Source organism: Gobius niger (assembly GCF_951799975.1).
Source record: "Gobius niger genome assembly, chromosome: 5".
In the NCBI taxonomy this organism is placed as follows: domain Eukaryota; kingdom Metazoa; phylum Chordata; class Actinopteri; order Gobiiformes; family Gobiidae; genus Gobius; species Gobius niger.
The window spans coordinates 15240734-15265402 of NC_136856.1; the positions used below are offsets into that span (position 1 = coordinate 15240734).

The window sequence follows — 24669 nt, forward strand, 5'->3', positions numbered from 1 at the left end:
ACGATTAGTTCTATAGGACTTTTTAAAAGGACTGTGAACAAGATGGACCCTGATCAGCAGTATTTAGGTCTACAGCGATGTACTTTGTTCAAAGGGCAGGGTTCATGTTGTGCAAAGGTTATTTGAGTGGTTTGCAGTTTTTATCAGTTAACGTCAGTGTCGTGGAAACTTTACACACAAAAAAACATTTCGGCATCAAACAATCGATGGGCGACGCACTGAGTGGCAGAACATGACGTACGTCCTCCAGAGCCAGACAGGCGGCCAGGTCAGACTTCATGATACTACTCATATACATTGACATTTAGTGCGCATTGAATCAAATCACTGAGACATTATAAGTGCCCATTTGGTTCATCCACAAAGTTATGCCTAACCTGATCTGCAACAGTGTATCAATGTTTTTAAGTGTTGCACTGAAACTTTCGATAAGGTCTGTTCTAGGCGTGGTGATACGTGTATGAATGCACATTTTGGATACATGATGTTCCAGGCTCTTTAGTTTAACCCATTGTTGTTAAACCAAAACTCAGTGATCATTAATGCAGTCCGCCCCTGCCTTTTGGACAGAGCCAATTGGGTTAAACAACACACGCCCCGCCACATCACTGGCACCTCCGCCCCGCCTCCACGGGGGATAAATACACCGCTGTGTCAAGCCATCGGCCTTCTCATCCAGACCACTAGCTGCTGGGAGGCTGCAGAGCCCGACTACAATCTCTTGTTTCTCTTCTCTTGTTTGACCAACCCCCAAAGTAAGTAGGCTGCTTTCCATTGTTGAGTGTTGGCATTCCTTAGTCTCCACATGCTTCCTGGTGTAGATCACTTTTAAAAGGCATTCCTGCTAACTCTGCAAATATCTACAAAAGAAACTTAAAACCAGCACACTATTAATTGCTTAGTGACTGATAAGAGTTTTTGAGCATATACGTTTAAAAACCCTGACAATGTGAAACTGGATTAACTGGTTATTACACATATCCGCTTGCACTGCTTTACATCAGTACAGATCTGGCTTGTGAAACATTTAAGTTTGGTTTGCAGCAATGTTTCAAAAAGGAGCAAAGCTAATCCCATGAGTGCATTTTAACTGACTGTATGCTTGTACAAAACAAATATTTATCCACGTTTTTAGTTGAAGGAGTTTATCTTGCGACCAAAGTTCACCCTTGACTGTTGCCAAGTATGTAGGTGTGCCAGGCAGAGTTTGTGGCCCATGTTTTGTTTTTTTTCCGTCACCAATATTTCAATCTTTAATACATGTTTCTGCTTTGTTTGTCTTTTGGCAGAATGACTCACCAGTTTCCATCGCTATCTCCGGCCCAGAAGAAGGAGCTCTCTGACATTGCTCAGAAGATTGTGGCCACAGGAAAGGGCATCCTTGCTGCAGATGAATCAACAGGTGTGCAATGCATGCTGCTGTTATAAGTTTTCTGTTATAAGTGTAATTTCTAAAAAAAATCATCTGCCACCTTTGCAGGCACCATGGGAAAGCGTCTCGGGAATATCAATGTTGAAAACACAGAGGAGAACCGCCGCTGCTTCAGGGAAATCCTCTTCTCCTCCGGCTCAACCATGACAGACAGTGTGGGAGGAGTCATCTTCTTCCACGAGACGCTCTACCAGAAATCAGACTGCGGCAAAATGTTCCCCCAGGTCATCAAGGATAAGGGCATTGTAGTGGGCATCAAGGTAAGAAGAGATAGATACTGTATCACTGCACGTTCTTTCACAGGAACCTTCTAAGTCTGTGTTTTGGCTCAGGTGGACAAAGGCACAGCAGGGCTCACTGGAACCGATGGAGAAACAACCACACAAGGTCTGGATGGCCTGTCTGAGCGCTGTGCCCAGTACAAGAAGGATGGCTGTGACTTTGCCAAATGGCGCAGTGTGCTCAAGATCTCAGACGGCTGCCCCTCTGCTCTGGGCATTGCAGAGAACGCCAATGTCCTCGCCAGATACGCCAGCATCTGCCAACAGGTGCATGGTTGCTTAGGATTGTTTCCTCCTAACAGCAGCGTATGCAAGTTTTAATCCAATATCTTAAACATTGTATTTCTTCTCAGAACGGACTGGTGCCCATTGTAGAGCCGGAGATCCTCCCTGATGGAAATCATGACCTTCAGCGTTGCCAGTACGTCACAGAGAAGGTCTGTGTCTTGATTCTTTTGCCCTGTTGCCTGTTGCAAATGTTCTGTACTAATTCATGCCATTTCCATTCATTGACAGGTTCTGGCTGCTGTGTACAAGGCTCTGTCTGATCACCATGTTTACCTGGAGGGCACCCTGCTCAAGCCCAACATGGTGACAGCGGGCCACTCCTGTCCCAAGAAATACACCCCTCAGGAGGTGGCCATGGCAACAGTGTCCGCTCTGAGGCGCACCGTACCAGCTGCTGTGCCCGGTGAGCCTCACTCTGTCATAAAGTATTCATTTATTATTATGCAACATGGAGAATCATGCTTTTTTTGTTGCAGGAATTTGCTTCCTTTCGGGAGGACAGAGTGAAGAAGAAGCTTCTGTCAATCTGAATGCAATCAACCAGGTGCCTCTCCATCGTCCCTGGAAGCTCACCTTCTCCTACGGCCGTGCACTGCAGGCCTCTGCTCTCGCTGCCTGGAAGGGCAAGGTTGAGAACAAAGGTGCCGCTCAGGAAGCTTTCTGCACCAGGGCCAAAGTAAGTGTCTACAAGACTAGATTAAAGCGAGACAATAAATCAATAACTTTGTATTGCACATTGCACAGACAATTATTTAGTGTGTTTTTATCAGACATTGCTCAACATGTTCCGTAAATGATTCACTGTGTGTTGTCTTGTCTTTGGGGCCCTGCACTAAGGCTCCGGTGCTTTGGTTAATAATTAACCCCTGATGTGACTTTGCCCTGACGTTTCCTTTGCTCTCTCAGATCAATGGACTTGCTTCCAAAGGAGAGTACAAACCCAGCAGCTCGACTGACCAGGCCTCCACACAGTCTCTCTACACAGAGAGCTATGTCTATTAAACACTGACAACACTGAATCATCAAAATTGCACAATGGACCAAACAACCAAAAATGCCTTATAAGCTCAAACATGCCCTTGCTTGTCAACCTGAAGGGAGAATGTTATTTTAACTTTGAACTACTTTTGTTTATGCCTTCAACTGAGAATAAACTATGTAACTAATATCATGGTCGTAGTCATGTTGTTTATATCACAAAGTTTAAAGCCAATATAATCTTTTGAAAGACCATTTGGAGCTAATAAGGTTTTGCTCTTGAATACAGTGTATTTGTACATGACAAACTGACAATCACTATAAAGACATTCATTATCAAAGCAGGGGTTTCTTCAGACACAAATAAAAAAGCAATGTGCAAACAAACAGACACCCGTAACAAAAAAGTGCATGTTATGCATAGTCCCAATCAGGATTCTGGATTAATAGCACAAATACTGTATCACTTTTTACACATATTTTTAGATAATGTAATAAAAAAGTTTTAAGCACAAATACAAAAGATAAACTAGCATATAAAACACATTAGTGGTTAGTAAGTGCAAACCTATGACCTTTTAAATCATAGAAACATCTGAAAGCTGTGCAACAGCTAATAAACCTCTGGGCAAAACAAATGACATTGTAAAAGGTGATTACTCAGCTGCCTCAGGTACTGCCTCAGGTACTGGCGGGGCAATCTGATGAAGAATGAGCTGAAACACAGGAGCATATTTAAAGTCTGAAATGCAGTTTACAGATCACAGTGGTTCTGTCTGCAGACGTCTCACCTGGGTGCGTGTGGACTTCAGAGCTAAGCGCGCGACACAAAGCAAGAAGATGAGCAACACTGACACACACAGGGAGCTGACGAACAGCAAGGCCTCAATAGCAATCAGAAAATTCTGCCGAAAAAGAAAAGAAGATTAAATGTAATGTACAAACAGCAGAGATATTACAGCAATTTGTCACCTACCCCTCTTTCCTGAGGCACTCGGGTGGGTGAGAACCCACCCATGTAGCGCGACGTGTCTAACAAAATCAGGAAGGTGATTCTGCTGCCGACAGAGAATAGGATTCCAAAAAAGGAAACCATGTACATGGACAGACATACTGTCACCTGGAAATATACAAAAGCAATGTTCACTATAGTCATACATTTCATTATTTGAAAATTATTTTCTTAAACTTTGTCAAAAGCCTTTATTGTAAAATTGCAACAACAACAAAAAAACGCTGTGCTGTTGGTGTGTAAATATAGCATCGTAAAATGTATATCAATCACTAACATCAAAGTAAGACTTAAAATCAGCAAAATAACAATGGCAACGCTGTTCATGCAGGAACAATTTAAATAACAATCAGGATGTGCGGGAGGCATTTTGACAGCTGACTACAAACATGTGTGGGCCGCAGGTAGGAGTTTGTACTCAACTTTCATGGTTTAAAAACTGGATCATTTGGGTAGTAATTTGAGTAGTACTTCAATGTATCATACTACAGAGAAAGGTTCTGAACACAGCTCACGGTGCAGCTGGTTCCTGTCAGAAAGACATAAGAACTGAAAGGCACTATTTGTAGTACCAAGCAGCACTGAGTGGGCACTGTAGGAAGTTGCCAAAAAAGGTAAGAGTGAAAACCTTTACCGTACGTTTGGCCTTTGCATCAAAGTAAGTGGAGGTTGTTGTCTAAGCTTATCTAGATTATTGGTCAGGCTTGTGTGTTTGGTGGAAGATTTGAAGCCTTAATTGGTCTCTATGCCGGAGTCTTACCATCTTCTTGGATGGATGTATCCCAGCGTAAATGGACAGGATACCACAGACAAGAAACTTCAAACACAAAGAAAACAATGTCATGTGTCAGTTAATTGTAGCAATATACAGCTAAGCACATAGATCTATGTGTGTATTTAATGTACCAAGGCTCCTTGCCAGAAGGGAATATAGAGGTAGCAGGAGGTGATCGTCACCGAATCACCGGCCAGCAAAAACCCCATGATGAGCTCTGCACATCCAAAGATCAGGATGACAACCTAAAAACAGAAGAGGCTGTCACGTGACATCACTCTGCGCACATGTTTACAACTCTGTCAGGGTAACTATTATCAGTGATGCACACAACACATCTATGTCATACCCCGAGACTCTTGGGCTCCTTCTGGACAAACCGATGCAAAGGCTTGGTGGACAGGAGCTCCCTTCTGTCCTGGTTCCCGTGCTCAGTGCTGCGCGCTCGGACCGACCCACTGTCCTCCATTGCCACAAACCCCAAAATAACAGGATGTTTATCTGCGACACTGCCGAGACAAGATTGGAGACAGAAAGCTGGACAAAATTCATTCAGTAAAGCCAAACATATTAGTATTTAGTTACCTCGCCTTGGTTTATGTGGGATTAACTGAGCTGGGAGAGATGTTTTGGATAAAAGGAAGTGGGGAAATTTGAGATATCGAAGGAGGGGCATAATATTCAGGCTTTATTCAAGATGGAGACTGAACTTAGCTGAACTTTCACAATATATGAATTGTTTATATTGTGAGTGTAGAATAAACAAAACAAACATGATTAAAAGTCATTCATTTATTATGTTCACTGTTTATCACAATGCATGATTAAAAGAGGCCTAGGCATAAACCGCACTAACTTGGCCCTAATATTTTGGTACAAACAATGACAGAGGAAGCCACAAAATTAAAATGTTAGTTGTGGTCAAGACTCATTCCTAACTTTTCTAACATATTTGTAGCATCACAATTCTCCACTGGGTAAATTTCACAACTTGCTGGGTCACTTTCACTAGTCTGCAAGTTCATGAAATTGTCCTGTTAAATGTCCTTTAAAGTTAGATTTTTCCCCCACAAATGTCTGAGTTTACAATATACTAAAGGAGGAACAAAACAAATTTCGTTCCACTACTAAAAAGGTAGATCATGTACAGCGCCTTGTCATTTTTCACCTTGCCCAGAGACACTAGCTCTGCAGCAAACACTGAAATGTTTATGAATGTGTACTATGTGTCAAGTAAACTAACAGATAAATAGATAGGTTGAATAAAGTCAAACATTGCAAATGACCCCAAGTACCTGAAGATCCCAAAGTGCCACAATTGGTACGTGTACCACAGTTTGAAAACCACTGGTGTTGGGGAAGGGCAAAGCGGAAGCGGTAAAAGAGAAGTGTGATTGGTCATACAACACTATCCAGACACTTACATTGTTCATTTCATTTATTATCCACACCTAATAGTTATGTACAACAATCCACACATTTCATATTTAATCTTCACAAGAACTATTTCACCAAAACTACAAAGACGTGACCTGAGGAGCACTGGAAACAAAACATTTGCAGTTTATTTGACCAAGTGTGCAGGCTTTTTTCATTTTCTCTCCTAGTGATATGTGTATTTCATGTCTGACTGAACCAAAACTACAGAAACATTTCAGCTTTCTGTAGCACGGTCATTGGTGTAGCGGAGAACCACTGTGTGTGTTCACAGAGTCATGGCACATTACGACGCAAAAATATGTTATTTGTAATGATAAAACACTGTAATAGTATATAATATTAAAAAAAGTAATTCATCACAGAGTTCATTAGTTGAACCATCATTTCGGGGTTTTACTGATGAGTTGAGAAGTCAGTGCGAGTAGGACAGCAGTTTGTGTTCCAGCAGGTACATCGCTCGTCGTCGCAGCTCCTCTTCACGGTTGTATTGAAGAGCTTCTATCATTAAAAGTCCATCTTGTTTCACAAACTCCTCTGCAATCTGTGAGGCAAATAAACATCAGCTAAACATTTAACACAATCACAGGTAACGTTTTACGAAGCATTGGTTACCCTTGAGTTACTTTGGATCAGTATATATAGAACATCCAGACTTAAGGCCACCATTTCTGTCTCCGCCATTTTGAGAGTGGCGCTGAGAGCAGACAGGAGTCCGAGACACACAAGTTGATCACAGAAGTCCTTTTTCTTGTGCGCAACGTTGGCTAGAACCCTGAGAACCTAGAAAAACAAACAAACCCACAAATCAAAGCCATCGCCATTCTCCACAAGTTACCATGTCCGCCTGTCCATCCCTCCATCTGTGGTTAAAGGAACAGGCCACCGTTTTTACTGAGATATGTTCTTACCTGAGCTTAGACGAGTTGATATGTAACTTTCTGGTCTTTACGCGTGCACTCAGTCACGCAAAAAGACCAAAAGATATTGTTAGCATTTAGCCTCGCCTCTCCTCCTCTCCTCTATGGACCTATGGGCTGAAGTTAGACGCGACCAAGCTCTTCCACGTTTTCCCTATTTAAATATCTAAGCAGATAAAAAGGGGCACATTATTGTAAGGCGTAATAATACCTTAGGAGCACTTTGGCATTACTCCACAGAGAATTCTATAGGAGTGAAGATATTACTGCGCGGACGTCGAAGTGCTCCTATGGTGTTGTTACGCCTTACAATATAGTGCCCCTTTTTATCTGCTTAGAAAATAGACATGTTTAATTTTGTGTGACTATACCTGGATCGTGTTCGTGTAGCTACTCACGCAACCCTATTGAAATAGAGGCAACATGGAAGAGCTTGGTCGCTTCTAACTTCACCCCGTTTGACCCCATAAAGGAGAGGAGGAGAGGCTAAATGCTAACAACGACTTTGGTCTTTTTGCGTGACTGATCAACTCGTCTAAGCTCAGGTAAGAACATATCTCAGTATGGAAAAACGGTGGCATAGTAACAAAGATAAACATGAAACTTGAAAATGTTGGCATAAATCGTACCATTGTATTGATGCCCTGAGAGAAAGGAAGTAGCTGGATGAGACCAGGCACCAGATTTTGTGTGAGCAGCGCTGAGCAGAAGTCGGGGGAGTGAGCTGTTGAAGAGTTGAGACATGTTAAAAACTCATGTACCTATATAAAGACATTCTGAGTTTCTAAAAAGGTAAACATACATTTTTAGTTCTTAAAATGCTAGTCTGTGAACAGCACCTGTGAGGTTGTTGAGTACCCAGGCCGCCTCTCTGGCCAGTGCAGGCTGTGTCTTCAGGTAAACATTAAGAAGAGCACACAGAGCAGCCAGGAGACGAACATCCACCTCGTGAGTGCTCAGTTGCCCCACGGGACAGAAGGGTAACAGGTTTCCCACACAACGCAGAAGGGGCCAGACGAGCTGCAGGCAAACACAAAACAATCATATTGCCCTAAAATAAAGACAGATGTATCCTACTTCCCTGAGACATTTGCCTAGTTACACATTTAGTTATGTTAATGCTGCGATACAGAGTAAAGTGCATCAAGTTCACCTCTTAACCCCACGCATTAACAGAGTGCATTTTCTCCAGTTCGGCTTTAACCAAGTCTAAAAGCTTCTTGAAAAAAAAAGGTCAATATAGTGACAAAAACGAGATGAAAAGGAGGATGAAAAACACAACAAAAAAGCAACAAGAAAGTGACAAAAAGGCGATGAAATACAAAACCTCAAAAAAAGATGACAACACAGCAACAACATGAGGAAAAAGATTACTTTAGACCAGTTTTGTAGGCCTTAGCTTTCAAATGAGGCGCAACACTGGCCTGTAGGCTGTAAGAAGCTTTGAAGATTGGAGTAAAACAAAAAGTAAAATGAATTAATAAAATAAAGATGCAACAGCCAAGTTAAATTAATGTTAAGTTCTACAACAGAAATATAATTGAGAAAATAGTGCAGTAGAGAATACAGAGTTAATACAAGTTTGTCACAAGTAAACAAAATGGGACAACATACCAATTCTAGTCCTTCCTCCTTCTTTCCTTCTGCAACAGTGCCACCTAATGACACTAACAGGGAACTGCATTTGGAAAGAGCCTCGTGAGACAAGAGGGCGCTGCAATCCCCTGCACTATGTGAATGATAAAGCGAAGGTATCATAATAAAGCTAATAAAACGTGAACAACTTAGCTTAAAACTGTGCATTGAAGTGGTCCAGTCTCCCTCACCTGCATATCAGGTAGTGCAGGCACCAGGCACATTCGATCACTGGAGCCAAACCAAACTGTGGGTCTGGATTAAGCACTGATAGCAAGTGCAAAGGAAGGCTCGAGGACAAGACAATCCTGAAGAAGAAATATAAATGAGCCAAAAAATAAACAAACATTACTTACCAGGAGGAGAGACTATAGTAAAAATGCTTACGGTGCAATTGTCTCAGCTGCTTTTGTACCTTGCAGCAACTGAGCAAGTGCGAATCCAACAGCCTCAACCACTGCCAGGTTATGTATCTGTGTCTAGACACAAGAAAGTAAAAATGCACTGAATGATGACAGTCATATAAACACATTTTGGACCTGTACAGTATCTGTATGTGTGGATGGGCAGACTTTTAGTTTATTTTTTTTCTTTACTCTTTTGTTTACATTTCAGCAAAGCAAACAGTTAATTGTTTTTGCTGGAGACTAATATGTTTTTGTCTGTAGAGTTTCTTATGTTTCGCATTTCTGCTTTGATCCTTTACTAAATTGTAAACCATCACAAATGTATATATTCGTGACCTTGGTAGCAAGAAATAAGGAACTGCATAAACAGATAGACTGTCCATTTCTAGTTAAGCAAGTTTTACCTCTAAACAATTTGCCAGAGCTGGTACAATTCCCTGAGAAAGCAGCTTCTCCTTGACAAGCTCATCCTCAGGACACAGATTACCCAATGTGTAAAGGCACAGCTCCTTTAAAAACAAAACACACTTAATATTACATCTTAAGGAAAGTGTGACATTAAAATATGTACTTGCTCAGTTTGATCAAATGAAAGGGTGAGGACTTACATGAGCGCACTTACAGTAAACTTGGTACTCTGGCCAGATAAATACGTAAGAAGGTAAGGCGTGGCCGGCAGACAGAACGATGAGACAGCGGAGTGTGGAGAGTGGGATAGTTCATGAAGACACCGGGCTGCAAGAAGACGGCATTCACTGTTCGAGCCAGTGAGCAGCCCGACCAGCAGATGGACGCTATTCTCCATCCTGAAAGAAAACAATCATTGAGCTGTATAGAAGAGAGAAGACAAACTGAACAGCAGTGTAGAGCATTAACTGATCTATCGGTTTCCACAGTTAAATATGCCCTTTTCTGGGTATGGCTCTTGACTTGTGTATGATATATGAAGTATACAGAACAACAATGTCAAGACGGTGATTATAGTTACTGCAAAATAATTGTTTGGCAAGGTGATTTAATTAACCTCTTATGTATTAAGTAAAAGTATCTAAGACAATTTTCCCGATGGTAAAAGTATAAAAGTATGAATTATAAAATGTACTCTATAAGTAAAAAGTATTGAAGAGTTAAATGAGCAGGATTTAAATAATTTGAATAAAACCAGGTCTAAACGAGTAAAGCACTAACTCAGGTCAAAACAGGAACTAAACCTGGTCTAAACCTGGACTAAACTGGGTCTAAACCAGGTCTAAAACGGAGTAAACCACTAAACCAAGTCTAAACTGGGACTAAACCAGTTCGTCGTAGAGGTCACTTTGAATATAAAATACTTTTACAGTACATTTTAGAGCCTGTATCTGTACATTTTTAAATTGGATTAAAAGTAAAAGTACCTATAATTTTTTACTTACTTACTTTCCACCACTGCTTACATTAACATTAATAAATAAAGCAGTTTTAAAACGAGCAATGTTACAATGTGCTATATTATGTTATAAAAAGGCAAACAAAACAGATATTAAGATGACTGATTTCATACTTAATGAATGTAGTCTGCACTGATGGCTCGCGCAGGGCTCTACTCATGGATTTAAGGGTGGCTATTTCCCCCGGGCCACTTTTCTGAAGCTTTTGGAACAGACTGACCACATCCTGTGAAAGACAGTGACCAGTGAGTGGACAGGAACATACATTCTTTAATTAGACAGAACAAACGGGCATCTAAATGTACCAGTTCTTCAGTGACGTGCTCCTCATCTTCACTGTGCAGGAGTCTCTTACTAAACAGCTGTCTGTCTCTGCGGGCCTGCCTCAGAGCTACAGACAAATAATTGATTTCCATACAGAAGAAAACATAGATCTAAATAAAAGTAAAACACATCACTTCTCCGGTCACCTCTCTCCTGCTCCCGCCTCTTCAGCCGGAGCTGCTCCGGGGTGTCGGGCCGGCTGGCTTTGTGGCAAACTTTGTTCAAACGCCACATTGTTTACGAAATTATGACCAAATTCAGTCCATAAAGGGAAAGGTTGGATCCATATCAGCAGAGAAAAATAAGTATAAACGATGATCTAAACTGATGAAAAGTAAAAAAATAACGTACATCCGGGCTCTTCCTTCTTCGCTGAAGTGCCTGTTCCGGGAAAGGTCACAGCGCCACCAAGTGACCGCAACAAGCGATAACAAATTAACCTAAAGAAAATATTCACAGTACGTAATATATTTTCAAGAATACAATCGAAGCATGAAATTAAAAAGGGGAAAAGAGATTTATTTGTTGTCACCATAATTGTCGAATACGTTTTTTGGACAAACAAATCAATAACGAATAAATAACTTGTAAAACACTGTAAAATATTCTTGATTTGCTTTTAGCTTTTCTTATGAGTTCCTGATTTTTGTGACACACATTGTATATTTTTAAACTAACAATATAAAACTGTACATGTAATGGCACACAGTTGGACAAAGCATAAAAATATTTATCATACAATCATAAAAAAATATACATAAAGATACCACAGTAAAAAACAGTCCCTGCTATCAATGCAGAATTCATCTGGATAACAACTTTGTGCTAACTTTCACTTTTGGAAGCTTTCTTCTTTTTCTGAAAAATTAAAACAGTCAATAAGATATAATCAAATGACCTGATTACCTTACAGCCTCACTACTTTCCCAATGTCATACCTTTTTGGGAGCCTCACCATCTTGTGTCGGTAACACAGCATCGGCCTCTACAAGCTTCTCTGAATCCAGCTTGTGCTTTTCTGAAATTTCAAATAGAACAATTAAAAAGTATATTATCTGATCAACAGCACCCAGAATTTATACTGTACATAAAATGCACTTAATGGTCAACTCACTTTTCTTTGAGCCTGGCGTCTGTAGAGCACATGGAGGATCTGGAGGCTCCTCTGGTATTTCACAGACCTCAGTTGTTGATGTTTTGTCCTCTACCAAATGTTCTTCACTCTGCCTTTTCTTCTTTTTAGATTTTTTCTTTACAACTATTTGCTCCGTATTTTCTTCAGCACAAACCGCCTCGTCTAAAACATTCACCTCCGTCTGTGGCAATATCTCCGACTCCTCTTTGTTTTTGTCCTTTTTCTTTTTCTTCTTTTTAGGGACTTCTGTATTTGAACTGGCTTCTTCTGCTGTTTGCTCACATGTCCCTTCATTAATTACACAGTCCGTATTAGCGTCAATAACTGCTTGCTCAGAGTCCCCGTCATCTTCTGCTTTATCCTTCTGCTTTTTCTTTTTCTTCTTCTTAACCTTCACTATATCATCAGCCTCAGCTTTAGAAAGAGTAAGGTCTTCCGCTGGCAAGTTCCCATTTAAATCTCCTACTGTACTTATTGTATTATTGCTACCTAACACATCGCTATCGGCGGACTCTACACTCACCTTTTTCTTTTTCTTTTTTGGCTCAATTTGAGGATTGGGAGCAATTTCATTTCCTTCTTCAAGTTCTATTTGACTAATCACTTTTGCATCTTTATTTTTGCCATCACATTTTTTGTCAACAAAGCCATTATCACCTGTAGTATTTACGATGACATCAATTTGAGCTGTTTCTTTCTTCTTTTTAGGCTTTGTTTTGGGATTGAGAGTATCCGCTTGCCCTTTCTCTATGGGACTGACTATATTATTGGTATTCACATTTTTGCCAATAACATCATCATCACCTGTAGTATTTACGATGACATCAATTTGAGCTGTCTCTTTCTTCTTTTTAGGCTTTGTTTTGGGATTGGGAATATCCGCTTGGCCTTTCTCTATGGGACTGACTGTATTATTGTTACTAACATTTTTGCCAATAACATCATCATCACCGGTAGCATTTACGATGACATCAATTTGAGCTGTTTCTTTCTTCTTTTTGGGCTTTGTTTTGAGATTGGGAGTATCCGCTTGGCCTTTCTCTATGGGACTGACTACATTATTGTTATTAACATTTTTGCCAATAACATCATCTTCATCTGTTGGTTTTGTAGTGGCATTATTTTCAATAGTTTTCTTCTTTTTCTGTTTTGGCTCGACTGAAGCTTGATCTGAAGCTTTCCTTTTCTCTTTTTGGGGACTCTGTTTGACTGTTGAGGTGACGGAGTCCACTGGAGTTTTACGGCTTTGCTCTTTGTTTGAGTCGTCTAAAGCAGCTACAGGTGCAGACTTTTTTGGGCGACCCTTCTTGGTCGGAGTTTTTGTAGCCAAAACTGCAGGCGTAGATTTATCTGACTTTCCACCCTGTTCACTCTGATCATTGACGGGAATTTCAGTCTTGGGTTTTGGCTTCGCCCGAGGCTTTCGTACCCTCTGTTTTTTGGGCTCAGGATTCGTCAGGGCATTGAAAGCTTCCACTTTCTGTAGGTCAGTGGCTGCAAAGAGAAAAAAACAAAAACAAAGACTGATAATACCTTCTTTAAAAAACAACATCAAATTGACATAATTGATGGTAAATACTTTAAAGTGATAGTCTGTAAGTTTGCAAAGGGAGGAGTGGGACTGTGTATGGACATTAGCCTTGAGGTAAATCCGCCATATTTACAGCACTAGTTGTCTATTCATTATGCACTGTCCCATTCAAATATATTAATATATGAAATGAATGACAAATGACAGAGTGAAATTTGAAATTAAACAAACTCCTCCCTCTTCAACCAGAAAGCGCTTCTTAGTTTGCAAAACGAGGAAAGCAGGATCAGGATTTTCAAAAGTAAAAAGCTCCTCCCACTCTCTCCTGATTGGACCTGACAGGCTGGTTCACAGGAGAAGCTCGTCTCATTGGTCAACGCGGGAGGAGACCGGACTCTGCTTCGCTGCCGAGAGCCAAGAAGGAGTGACCAGGATCAGATGGTTGATTTTGCACATTTTAAACATTTTGATTTCCAGACCATAACTTTAAGAGTGGATATTATGCTTTTTGCAGGTATTTGGTCTCAAACACATCTTTAGCACTTTCCAACACTTTGCTGGTTAGAAAATGCCAAATTGATCTGAAGCAGCCAAAACTAAATATCCAGTAGTTTGTAATAGAATAGAATTTGTCCACAGAGGTAGAAATTCATCTTTGGCTCACCGACACATAAAAACACAAGACTAGGGACAATACAACCATGCCCAATAGAGAAAAAATACAGTTACAGAACAGTCCATTTCTGTGTTTTTTCTTCCTGAGTGTCCTAGCGATCTCCCCATAAGCCCCTCCCACACCCTTGCTATATAAGTGTGTTTTAACTCCGCGATAAAAGGGCTACATTTTGCAAGAAATCAAGAGGTGAGGAAAGCATGACCTTAGGAGGAGCATTTTGAGAACAGGAGGAGCTTTCTCTGAGTGTCTGCTGTATAGCCACTGGTATAGCCACTGGAGAAGGTTAATAGATTATTCAAAGATGAGCGGGTGGCTCCAAACTCCAGGTATTTTTTTGATAAGTAGGTAGCGTTAATCATTCTTTCTTATTCATTTCTAAACACCAACAGACCCTAAGTCTAAGATAAGAATCTCCTTTTCTTAATTGTAACCAGGAGTACACATACAGACAAGATAATGGACTGACATAAATGATCAGAAGAAAATTTGGTGTAACCTACACTGAAACTTCACCTGAGACACATAACCCCACTCTTGAACATGAAACAACCAAAACATAGAACACTACTTTCCTCAACCCCAGCATTTATTTCACAAATCCAGTCACACAACCGTACCTGTCATTTCCTGAACAAGCTTCTTCCACTTCTCCACGTCCAAACTGCTGTCAGAGTCAGAGTTCTCTCCAGCAGCTGCTTCTCCAGTCAAAGAGTCCGGTTTACTGGATTTCACAACTGTCTTTGTCGTTTTCCCATCACCCTTTTTCCTTTTCGTTTGAGTGGCCTAAAGAGACAACATTTCTTCATCAAATCATCAGAAAACGTGTTCAACTAAAAGTCATAACTCTTACCTTTTTTGGTGATCCCGATTTGGATACTGGTTTGGTGGTTTTGTCCGTCTTTTTCTTCTGTGTCACTGCAGCATAATAAGTAAACCACATTTAAGTATCTAACGGAATGTATTCTCTCAGTCTAGTTTTACAGCACATCTGGAATTTAAAAAATCTGTTTCTCTGCAGCCATGAAAAAACAAACATATAGATCAACTATATGTATGCCATGCAGGCTATATAATTACAGTAATTTTACTTTAAGAAGAAAACCAGAAATGTAGTTCGGAGTGCATGACACACTTTCAGGCCATTATCAAGAATCATATGCATCATTAGTGGAATAAAGGTTGCACCTTTTTTGGGCGGTGTTTGTTTCTGACCAGGAGTGGAGGGTTTTGATATGGCAGGCTTTTTTCTTCTTTTTGAAGATCTGTCATTGAAATAAAAAGCCACACAAATTACAAACAGTAAAGAGAATGTGCAAAGTGACACTGTCATACTCACTTTAACCATGTTGTGTAGATGTCCAGTAACGTTGTGGATCCTGGTGCCTCATCCTACAAGAATGCATTAAAAAAAATCAACAGAAGTCTACATTTTATATATGAAGATACACAACATGTCAGGGGTATATTACATTATTTAATCATACAACAATACAATTTCAAATTTATTGCATTTTCAACAAACACTGACAGTTTTCAAAGCCTTAGTTATCTGAGCCTAACAAAATTAAAGAGTGACTGTACAAATTGGGTTTCTGCTTAGAGTATTTGCAATTGTGAAGAAACAATTTTGATAAAAGGATGATTAAATCAATAACAAAAGCAAAAGTCTTCATAGAAAAAGATCATGAAAAGTGCACACAGGCATGTAGTGATTGGGGCGTAAAACACTAGTTACTTTGGCACGCGCCTCTTTTTCAGTCCTTGTTTTTGCATGCACGAGTTTGCATTAACCACTGAGTAGCCTTCTCTACAGTGAGCACGAGAAGTAACAATGTTTACGACTTCGCTCTTGCGGCTAACTTGTGAGTAGAGCTGACCTGTGTGCTCTGTTTCTGAAGCTCGTCTGCAGCGGTGTGGAAACCGTGCTCCTTCAGGTGACGGTGGATCAGCGGGATGAGCTCGGAGTTTGGCGCAGTCATCGCGGACAGATATAAAACAATATAAAACACGCTAAGGCAGCGAGAGCACTACTTTTCATAGTCAAATCTGATGTTTACAGTGCAGAAGTAAGCAATACACATGGTCGCACTTTGAACCAGGAAGTAGTTTTTTTTTTTTTTCCGCATCCGTTCGTAGGCGGCAAAGCATTGTGGGAGTTGGAGTTCAGTCGAGTGTAACTGATACAATGCAATGAGAAACTGTTATATATTTGCGCTTTTGTCAATCCAAACACGGTGCATTTACTGTCAGAAGCAAAAGTAAGATTTATTTACATATATTTGACCTACTGTTTCGTGGTAGATGGTTTGTATGTTTTAATTAATGGTTTGTTAGTCGGGCTGGGACGATCCACTTTTGTCACGATCCAATATGTATCCCGATACTCATTGGCCGATCCGATACGTTTTGCGATCCAGGTGTTTATGATAAATAATGTTTAACTTGAAAAGTGTAAAACGTCGTGTGTCCAAAGCTTATAAACAAAATGCCATTTGACATTTATTGAAGTGTTAAGAATGAAAAGGTGCATTAACACAAAATGTAACAAAGTGCTGAGTAACTGATACAAAGAGTGATGATAAAAAATGCCTCCAAACTCAACTATTGGAAGTATTGCGATACCTGATAAAGTATCGATACTTGGTGTTGCAGCAAAAAGTATTGCGATCCAAGTCCAATCCGATATTTGAACACAGCCCTATTTATTAGTCTATTTCAAGCAAAGAGTTTGGCCTATTTTAAAAAAAACTTATTGAGATATTTTACTGTCATTTTTGTGATTTACAGTAGGCTACACAACCCCATAAGTGTAGCAGGGCAAGTTGTGACACCAGCTGATATTGCTGTTAGATCACAGCATCTTAATAAGTGTAAGTTGTGTGAAAAAAACAATCATATATGAAGAATTGGCCCAATGAAGGAACCCATTTATTATTACTTAAAATAATTCTTCAATATTACTAAAAGAGCGGGTCTGATTTTTGCCTTATTTAGAACACTGAAGTTTACAGAGGCTACTCTGTCGACCAGATCAGTGGTGCCCAACCTTTTAGTCCCATCTATCCCTTGGGGCTTCATTTTTACGGTCAATCTGATATCACCAAGTAATTAAGAGTCCAGGATCAATGTAAAGTTGTTTGCCCGGGACAAATGTTACAGCCAGCCAATCAGCCTAACCCTAACATTGGTCCTGGGCAAACAACTTTGACATTGATCCTGGACTCTTAATTATTTGGTGATATAATCAGGAACACCCATTTTTACTCCGAGTTCCCCCGAATTCAAGGATCCTGCCAAAAGTTCAACATAGTGAGCAACTTAACTTTTTATAGTGTGTTCAAAATGAAGCGAAAATACTCAAACCTTAACTGAAAAACATGTTTCTTTGAGAGTAATATTGTAAATCAACCCAAGAAAGCACTGGACTAAATCATAATGAAACTGGTATGTGTCTAACGAGAATGTTTTATGTTCAGTTGAACTTCACATCGTGTTAGTTACTTCGAGATGGTTATGGCTGGACCTCACTGTTTGGTCTGTGTAAACCCACCGGGGAATCAACACAAATCCAAAGGGAAAGCCATGTTGTTCATTCCCTCCTTTGGCTTTGATGATTTGGACGAGGATTTTTTATTTTCTTTCCCCCACATGTGGCACTTTTAAGTAGCACTCTGTTTCAGTGGAAATAAATCTACTTCATATTCCTCATGTTTAGTTGCTTACGTCTGGCCCCACTCTACAGGTAATTTCCATAAATTGGACCATTGAGATTCGTGTTTACTGGGGGACCTTCATGTGTCCTTATCTGTCAGCTAATAGACCACTTTAGGACCATTTAAGATCTATGTTATTTAAAAATTATGGCTACAAGCATTAACTTGCCTCTGAGGCTTAACATAAATGAACTAAGCACCTCTCTCTGAATTTGTGTCCAGAACGTCATTATGAGTCATATCTGGTTTGCGCAGGTGCTGCTACTCTTCAACAAGGCCAAGTCAAACACATCCTGATGTCAGGGCTACACTAGACTTCCAGTTGTGTGAGGTCTCACTTAAAGGCCACAATTAGAAATGTACTTTGATTCCTTTTAGAGGTGTACAATTTTGGTAAATAAGTATATAAATGTATGTTTTTATAACATGTTTGTAGAAGTCTAAACTCAACAGGGTTAGTAGAGTTTAAATACCAAAGACAAGACCTTTTGGAGACAGTTTAGGGATTTTGAAAGGATTTGTACTGCCAAACAATTACCATCTTTACAATTTTCTGGTCATTTCAACCATTCAAATTGTGATTAATTTTGTTGTTTAAGGATCTGACATGAAGCCTTATCAGTGTAAAAATCATGAACCACTAAGAGACACTTGATTCAATATAGCACAAGGGAAATATCCAAAAGTCAAAACACGTTTTTGTTATTTCTCATCAATCATTGGCCAGATTAGTTAAAAAATGTATACAAACTCCCAAACAGAGTAAACGCGGCACATCAGTCGCAGTCGCTCTAAAAAATGTTGTTCAAACGGGGCAAACAAAGGTGCATTTGTTGCCTCTACAAGATGAACTCAGATATATTAAAGCAGGGGTTTTGGCAGGGAGTTGACGCACAGGAAGAAGAAGTACACGGGCCAGTCTTTCTCAGATTAGAAAATTGGGGTGAGAGGGGGAGTAAAAAGCGGGCTTGCTGGCAGGAGCGCACTGATTAGAAAGGCTGTAGTGTTCCCGGTGAAAAGAAGCAGCCATATTCAGTAACAGCACCCCTTCCTATACAGCCAAAGCACACATCTGCAGCAGAAGTTGTGACTAATTCGCCCTGCTTTCTTTTCAACTCATGCAGCTCTATTAAACATTCAAAGACTCACGTGCTTTTTCACCTTTTTCCACTCATGAAGGGTCTGACCAGTGCAATGCTGCAAATCTTATGTCGTGTAACAAGAGTCCACTAAATATCATTGATGGGCTTAAATAGGAACAAGGATCTGTTTTTTTCTGTATAGTCTAGACATTTCACCTAAAAGCGGTGAATGAGCACTTTACATAGTCTCGAGACAGGACCACCACGCCACAAGTGTAAATATTTTGATTACTTTGATTCCAAGAATGTTTTATTAATAAAGCATTTGGCATTGTGACAGTGTCCCCAAATGGCAAACAGCTCAGAATAGCCATCAAGTGTGTTTGTCCAACACCAAGAGGCCTATTAGGGCCTTCTTGTGGTCGAGTGTAAGGTACATGTTTCCTTAAATACGTTTCAAAATATTTTCTTGGCTAACAGCCTGGACGTTATTCTAGCAACAGAATTATTTATGCAAAGAACAAGTTGTGCAATAAAAATCTTGACATGTTAATGCATTTTCGGTTGCCATTAATCTGATCACGGCTGTCTGTTCTTTTGATCAGGTTCCAGCTCTGACGGGAGTTTGTGTTGACTTTGGAAGCTCCATCAAAGAAAAGTCAGGCGAGTGGGATAAAACAGGTGAGTCTCATCTAACGCTGTCCACAAAGCTGAAGATTAGGCGTCTGAATGGTCCTGTAAAATTGTGTTTAGGCTTTTGAAAATACTTTTAAACATATTTGCACACTAGTTCTTGTTTCATAATTTAAAATGGTGCATATATACATGAATAACCTGTGAAAGCCTCTCAGCTCCATTTATATTGTCAACAAAACATCTCGGGGTCATTTACCAAGCATTTGCTCCTGTACAAAACGAGTAGCAATCAGCATTTATGATTTTTTTTTACTCACGCATTCTCTCAATTACATATCAGATGCGGGGCCCTAAAAATATGGCTTTTTTTTTTATTGCACTTGCTTTTTAGCGCCTAGATCCCCCAGAGTTGTCTGCTGTGGGTAAAGAGGGGGTTGAAGTAGTAAGTAAACAAAGAAGCTGCCAGTTAATAGCAAGCAATGGTTTGTAGTTGGGGTAATTTGTGCATTTGTTTGCTGACACAGAAGGGCACCACCTCATTACATCAGCCGGTGGAGCGAAGAGTAATAGACTGAACTGAATAGAACTGAATATGCAGGATTACTCAATCATGCATGAATGAAACAAAACCCAACTCCAGGGAAGTTTTTAAATTGGGAACGAGATTACTGGAGGATTAATATCTCAAACCCTAACCTAAAGGACAAGAACATGGAAAGTTCTGTTCTAAAACACATGTTATTAACTACTAGAACTAGAATAAGTGAACTTCTAGGAAAATAGCATAGATTTCCTTCCTGATGACCTGCCTCAAACCTATGGGATTCATTGGGCAAGTCTCCAAATGTTGCAATGCTTTAGCAAACATCCCTGGCCACAGTTTTGCGCCCCAACCGGGGAGGCTGCTGCTTTGGACTGGCTCTCAACCCGCATATCTGTGTAACCAATATCAACATTTGCAAGGTGTGAAGTTTTACCTTTAAATATCCAGTTTGTCTTTTCACATCATTCTTTGGGTCCTTGACATGTTGATGTATTCTCATCTGTTTCACACAAATGTGAAGATACTGTGTTTGCAAGATCCTCAATGTGGACTACTTTTCAAAGCTTGAATAATGAAATACACTTCAATCCACTCTCCACCAACAGAGGGCCCAAGCTGAGGCGACCCGCTGCTTTCTGTTGACCTTCTGGGGCACAGCTAAAGTGGCTCTTTGACACACAGTGGAGATCTTATCAGCCGCTCATAACCTGCAGTCAGTGCTGTGTCTTTCTTCAGGTGTGCAGAATTCATAAAGTGCAGCGATAATAAGAGCACGCCTGTGTGAGCTGGAGAACAGTGTCTGCGATTGTGTCTTCTCGGGCCTCAGCGTGCCCCGAGACCCCATCTCCCCCACACTTCATGCTTTTTTCTGTAACTGAAAGCCTTTCTGTTGGGCTTCTGTCATCTCGTGTTAAATCTGGGAGGATTTTTAAAGGTTTCCAGCAGTTCTTAAATTTGGCAGTGTGCATGACTGAACTTTAATTACTTAAGAAAAGCATGAATGAAGAATCTTCAAGCCTTGTCCTGCTGAAACGAAGCCTAAGGCTAGTTGTATAGTAATAAGTGCAGTCATTACCTGCATGTTTAACATTACAGTATGTTTGTGTGTGTTAGTCAGGCAGTAAGGCAAATAGGCGGGGTCTGAGAGACCACTGGGGAAGGGGCCAATGTTTTCAAAGACATTTTGGAGAGGTACAGCGTGAGTAAAGAAGCAGCCGATAGCTTTTCTCAGTGAGTACTGGGCTCACTGTACAACACAAAATGGTTTTGTGACAGTAGATTAGTTTATAGATTAAATCATGGCTACCACTGCGCTGACTGGTTTCTCCATGATGAGTCTGCTAAGTCTTGGATACCTGGCTTGGGACCCCAGCAGCCCCAATCAGGTGGAGACTGACCCTGGAGTGGACACTTTTGGAGACGATTCTCCTTCAGCTCCGCAGCCACCACACATCATCTTCATTATGACAGACGACCAGGGATTTAATGACATTGGCTATCACAGCTCGGACATAAAAACACCAACACTGGACAAACTGGCTGCATATGGAGTGAAGCTTGAGAACTACTACATTCAACCCATCTGTACCCCATCCAGGAGCCAGTTCATGACCGGCAGGTAAGGTCAGAACATGCACTACTGCGCAATACCACTTTTGCTCTGCCTGACCCCGTCAGACCTCGGAAGCTAAGCGGAAGGGTCTGGTCGGTACGATTTTTGTACTCAGTTTAGGCGATTACAATTTTAATCGATTTTATTTAAAATAAACTTTCATATGAAGAAATCTGCTCAGAGTCCTGCTCATTAATATTTCATAATGTAACCTACAATTAGGCCCATTAAGATAACATAACCCTTTATTGAAAAAAATGTTATTTCTGTTTTAGATATTTAGATAGTCTGCTCTCAAAAGTAAAACCTCTTAATAAGTCATGGAGTTTTCAAAAGTGTTTTAGTTTTAATCTTCTTCGTGCCTCTGCTGTGATTGACAACTGTCTCCATGGAGACTCAAGGGAAAGGGGTGGAGTTAAATTGTCCGCTTAGAGCAGGGTGAGAGAAAGGCACAGGAGCAGACCGGAGGAAAGTGGGAAACTCTGTTTCAACAGAAGAAAACTCGACACAACACGCGGCCTCTGTGAAGCAGCAGATCGTCAGAAAGTCGCTGCTTCTCCGCTGGTGTCATTTCGCTACAGAGCGTCTGAAACGCTGCTAAACTGGCCGCACGGCGCACGTTGGGGACATGGAGCGGCGGACTCGATTTTACGATTAGCCATTTTCCAAATCGTCTGTTTTTAAAAGCATGAATTAATTGAATGAACTCGATTTATCGCCCAGCCTTAAGTGACGACAGTGTAGCGCTTCGAGAAACTTGGTAATACAGGCTTATAAAGCGCAATACAAGTGTAAGCCATTATTATCATTATTACCAGTTACAGATACATGGCTCAGTGCCAGCGCTTTATACAATGGAGCCCATTCAACAGCAAAAAAGGAAATGCATTAAGTTTTGAAAACAATTTTCACACAGGCTACTACATTTATTGTGTAACACAGAAGGTAAATTATCTGTTTATATTTTGCAGGTACCAAATTCACACCGGCTTGCAGCACTCCATCATCCGCCCTCGGCAGCCGAACTGCCTGCCCCTGGACCAGGTCACTTTGCCCCAGAGGCTGCAGGAGCTGGGATATGCCACTCACATGGTTGGGAAGTGGCATTTGGGCTTTTACAAGAAGGAGTGCCTACCGACCCGGCGTGGCTTTGACACTTACCTGGGCTCCTTAACGGGAAGTGTCAACTACTACACTTACACCTCCTGTGACGGCCCTGATCTGTGCGGCTACGACCTGCATGAAGGAGAGACCGTCGCCTGGAGGCATAAAGGCAAATACTCCACTCATTTGTACACCCGCCGAGTGCGTAAGATCCTGGCCACGCACGACCCCAAGTCCCAGCCTCTGTTTATCTTCCTCTCCTTCCAGGCTGTCCACACGCCTCTGCAGTCGCCAAAGGAGTACATCGATCCCTACAGGGAACTGGGCAACGTTGCACGAAGGAAGTACGCGGGTATGGTCGGAGCTGTCGATGAGGCTGTGCGAAATATCACATACGCCCTTCGCAAATATGGATACTACAAAAACAGCGTGATTATCTTCTCCACTGACAACGGTGGTCAGCCTCTGTCCGGTGGCAATAACTGGCCTCTTCGGGGACGCAAAGGCACCTACTGGGAGGGCGGCATCAGGGGTTTGGGGTTTGTGCACAGCCCTCTGTTGAGAAAAAGGAGGAGAGTGAGCAACGCCCTGGTGCACATCACTGACTGGTACCCAACACTTGTGGCCTTAGCCGGGGGAAATAGCTCCATGACTGAAGGCCTAGATGGATTTGATGTCTGGGAAGCCATCAGTGAGGACAAAGAGTCTCCCAGGTTTGAGATCCTACATAATATTGACCCGCTGTATAACCACGCCCGCAGTGGATCATTACAGGAAGGCTATGGCATCTGGAATACAGCCATCCAGGCGTCCATAAGAGTGGGAGATTGGAAGCTTCTCACGGGAGATCCTGGATACGGAGACTGGATCCCGCCGCAGGTTCTTCCCGGATTTCCAAGCACCTGGTGGAACTTGGAGCGTCATTTCGAGCCAAAGAAATCCAAATGGCTGTTCAACATCGCCACGGACCCGTTCGAGCGCCGCGATTACGCTGACGAACGACCGGACATCGTGTACGAGCTGATGGCCAGACTGGTGTACTACAACCGTACAGCGGTGCCAGTGAGGTTCCCCTCCGAGGACCCGCGGGCCGACCCCAGCCTGAGTGGAGGGGTGTGGTTACCGTGGGTGGAGGAGGATGATGAGGAGGATGAGGATGATGATGATGATGATGATGAGGGAGAGTGGGAAAGCAACCACAACACAGAGCAAAGTGACTGGAGAAAGAGGCTTAAACTGGCCCAAAGCATGTCGTTACTCAAGAGTCTCCAGTCGAAAATCCTGTCCAACTGGATATAGCAAGAACTTCATGTTAAAGATCTATTGCCATTACTTGGACTTGGATATTGTCTTGTTAGTCAGGGGTGGGCAAGTTTGCTTGATGGTGGGCTTTTGGTTGTCCAAAGACTGGAGACTTAAATAGCCTCCCAGTCTTGTACAGCATCCGTGAGTATTTTTAGTTTTTGGTCTCTTTCTGAGATTTGCAATCATCGCAATCTTCTCAAAATCACCCTGGAGGGGACACAGGATCTCAGCTGGGGGCTGGATTTAACCCCCAAGCCCAACGTTACCTGCCCCCATTATAATCAAACGGTTCTTTAATAAGCAAATGCAAATGAAAGAAACATAAATCGTTTAGAGAGCAAATGCAATGAAAAAGGAAACAACCTGCTTCTTGCCAATTGTGATGGGCTTCATGCCATGACTGTACATGGAGCCA

General features: G+C 41.3%; 5 protein-coding genes across 5 annotated transcripts; 2 read left to right on the forward strand and 3 right to left on the reverse strand.

Annotated features, from left to right (window-relative positions):
• The first annotated feature begins 595 nt into the window (after positions 1 to 595).
• aldob (aldolase b, fructose-bisphosphate) lies at positions 596 to 3172 on the forward strand. Its single transcript, XM_079556859.1, has 8 exons — positions 596 to 755; positions 1290 to 1402; positions 1481 to 1692; positions 1765 to 1980; positions 2067 to 2150; positions 2230 to 2404; positions 2478 to 2677; positions 2908 to 3172. The coding sequence occupies exons 2-8, from the start codon at positions 1291 to 1293 to the stop codon at positions 3001 to 3003; spliced, it is 1095 nt and encodes a 364-aa protein (XP_079412985.1). The 5' UTR covers positions 596 to 755; position 1290; the 3' UTR covers positions 3004 to 3172.
• A 118-nt stretch (positions 3173 to 3290) lies between these two features.
• LOC306963324 (uncharacterized protein) lies at positions 3291 to 5469 on the reverse strand. Its single transcript, XM_079556860.1, has 7 exons — positions 5352 to 5469; positions 5116 to 5275; positions 4898 to 5011; positions 4752 to 4808; positions 3956 to 4099; positions 3771 to 3884; positions 3291 to 3695 (listed from the first exon to the last, which is right to left on the reverse strand). The coding sequence occupies exons 2-7, from the start codon at positions 5233 to 5235 to the stop codon at positions 3636 to 3638; spliced, it is 609 nt and encodes a 202-aa protein (XP_079412986.1). The 5' UTR covers positions 5236 to 5275; positions 5352 to 5469; the 3' UTR covers positions 3291 to 3635.
• Positions 5470 to 6618: 1149 nt separating this feature from the next.
• On the reverse strand, positions 6619 to 11268 carry tmco6 (transmembrane and coiled-coil domains 6; the record flags this gene model as incomplete). Its single annotated transcript, XM_079557114.1, has 12 exons — positions 11063 to 11268; positions 10898 to 10983; positions 10706 to 10818; positions 9788 to 9971; positions 9570 to 9674; positions 9146 to 9237; positions 8950 to 9066; positions 8738 to 8852; positions 7963 to 8143; positions 7753 to 7847; positions 6819 to 6986; positions 6619 to 6747 (listed from the first exon to the last, which is right to left on the reverse strand). Exons 1-12 carry the CDS (start codon positions 11148 to 11150, stop codon positions 6619 to 6621), a joined length of 1473 nt encoding a protein of 490 aa, XP_079413240.1. The 5' UTR covers positions 11151 to 11268.
• A 200-nt stretch (positions 11269 to 11468) lies between these two features.
• LOC306963296 (uncharacterized protein) lies at positions 11469 to 16348 on the reverse strand. The gene is made up of 8 exons (XM_079556818.1): positions 16136 to 16348; positions 15595 to 15647; positions 15444 to 15520; positions 15109 to 15173; positions 14876 to 15041; positions 12031 to 13545; positions 11855 to 11934; positions 11469 to 11774 (listed from the first exon to the last, which is right to left on the reverse strand). The coding sequence occupies exons 1-8, from the start codon at positions 16235 to 16237 to the stop codon at positions 11742 to 11744; spliced, it is 2091 nt and encodes a 696-aa protein (XP_079412944.1). The 5' UTR covers positions 16238 to 16348; the 3' UTR covers positions 11469 to 11741.
• Positions 16349 to 21531: 5183 nt separating this feature from the next.
• LOC306963399 (arylsulfatase I-like) lies at positions 21532 to 24248 on the forward strand (the record flags this gene model as incomplete). Its single annotated transcript, XM_079556961.1, has 2 exons — positions 21532 to 21851; positions 22817 to 24248. 2 exons carry the CDS (start codon positions 21532 to 21534, stop codon positions 24246 to 24248), a joined length of 1752 nt encoding a protein of 583 aa, XP_079413087.1.
• Between the last annotated feature and the right edge of the window lie 421 nt (positions 24249 to 24669).

Excerpts from the sequence above, each read along its gene's own strand:
- aldob (XM_079556859.1), top strand. The coding sequence starts at position 1,291 with ATGACTCACCAGTTTCCATCGCTATCTCCGGCCCAGAAGAAGGAGCTC. Across the intron at positions 1,693-1,764 it reads GCATTGTAGTGGGCATCAAG|GTGGACAAAGGCACAGCAGG; the intron begins GTAAGAAGAGAT and ends GTTTTGGCTCAG. Across the intron at positions 2,151-2,229 it reads GCCAGTACGTCACAGAGAAG|GTTCTGGCTGCTGTGTACAA; the intron begins GTCTGTGTCTTG and ends ATTCATTGACAG.
- LOC306963324 (XM_079556860.1), bottom strand. The coding sequence starts at position 5,235 with ATGGAGGACAGTGGGTCGGTCCGAGCGCGCAGCACTGAGCACGGGAAC. Across the intron at positions 4,809-4,897 it reads CCTTCTGGCAAGGAGCCTTG|TTTCTTGTCTGTGGTATCCT; the intron begins GTACATTAAATA and ends TTGTGTTTGAAG. Across the intron at positions 3,885-3,955 it reads GAGTGCCTCAGGAAAGAGGG|AATTTTCTGATTGCTATTGA; the intron begins GTAGGTGACAAA and ends CTTTTTCGGCAG.
- LOC306963296 (XM_079556818.1), bottom strand. The coding sequence starts at position 16,237 with ATGACTGCGCCAAACTCCGAGCTCATCCCGCTGATCCACCGTCACCTG. Across the intron at positions 11,935-12,030 it reads GACGCCAGGCTCAAAGAAAA|AAAAGCACAAGCTGGATTCA; the intron begins GTGAGTTGACCA and ends TTGAAATTTCAG. Across the intron at positions 11,775-11,854 it reads ATGGTGAGGCTCCCAAAAAG|AAAAAGAAGAAAGCTTCCAA; the intron begins GTATGACATTGG and ends TTAATTTTTCAG.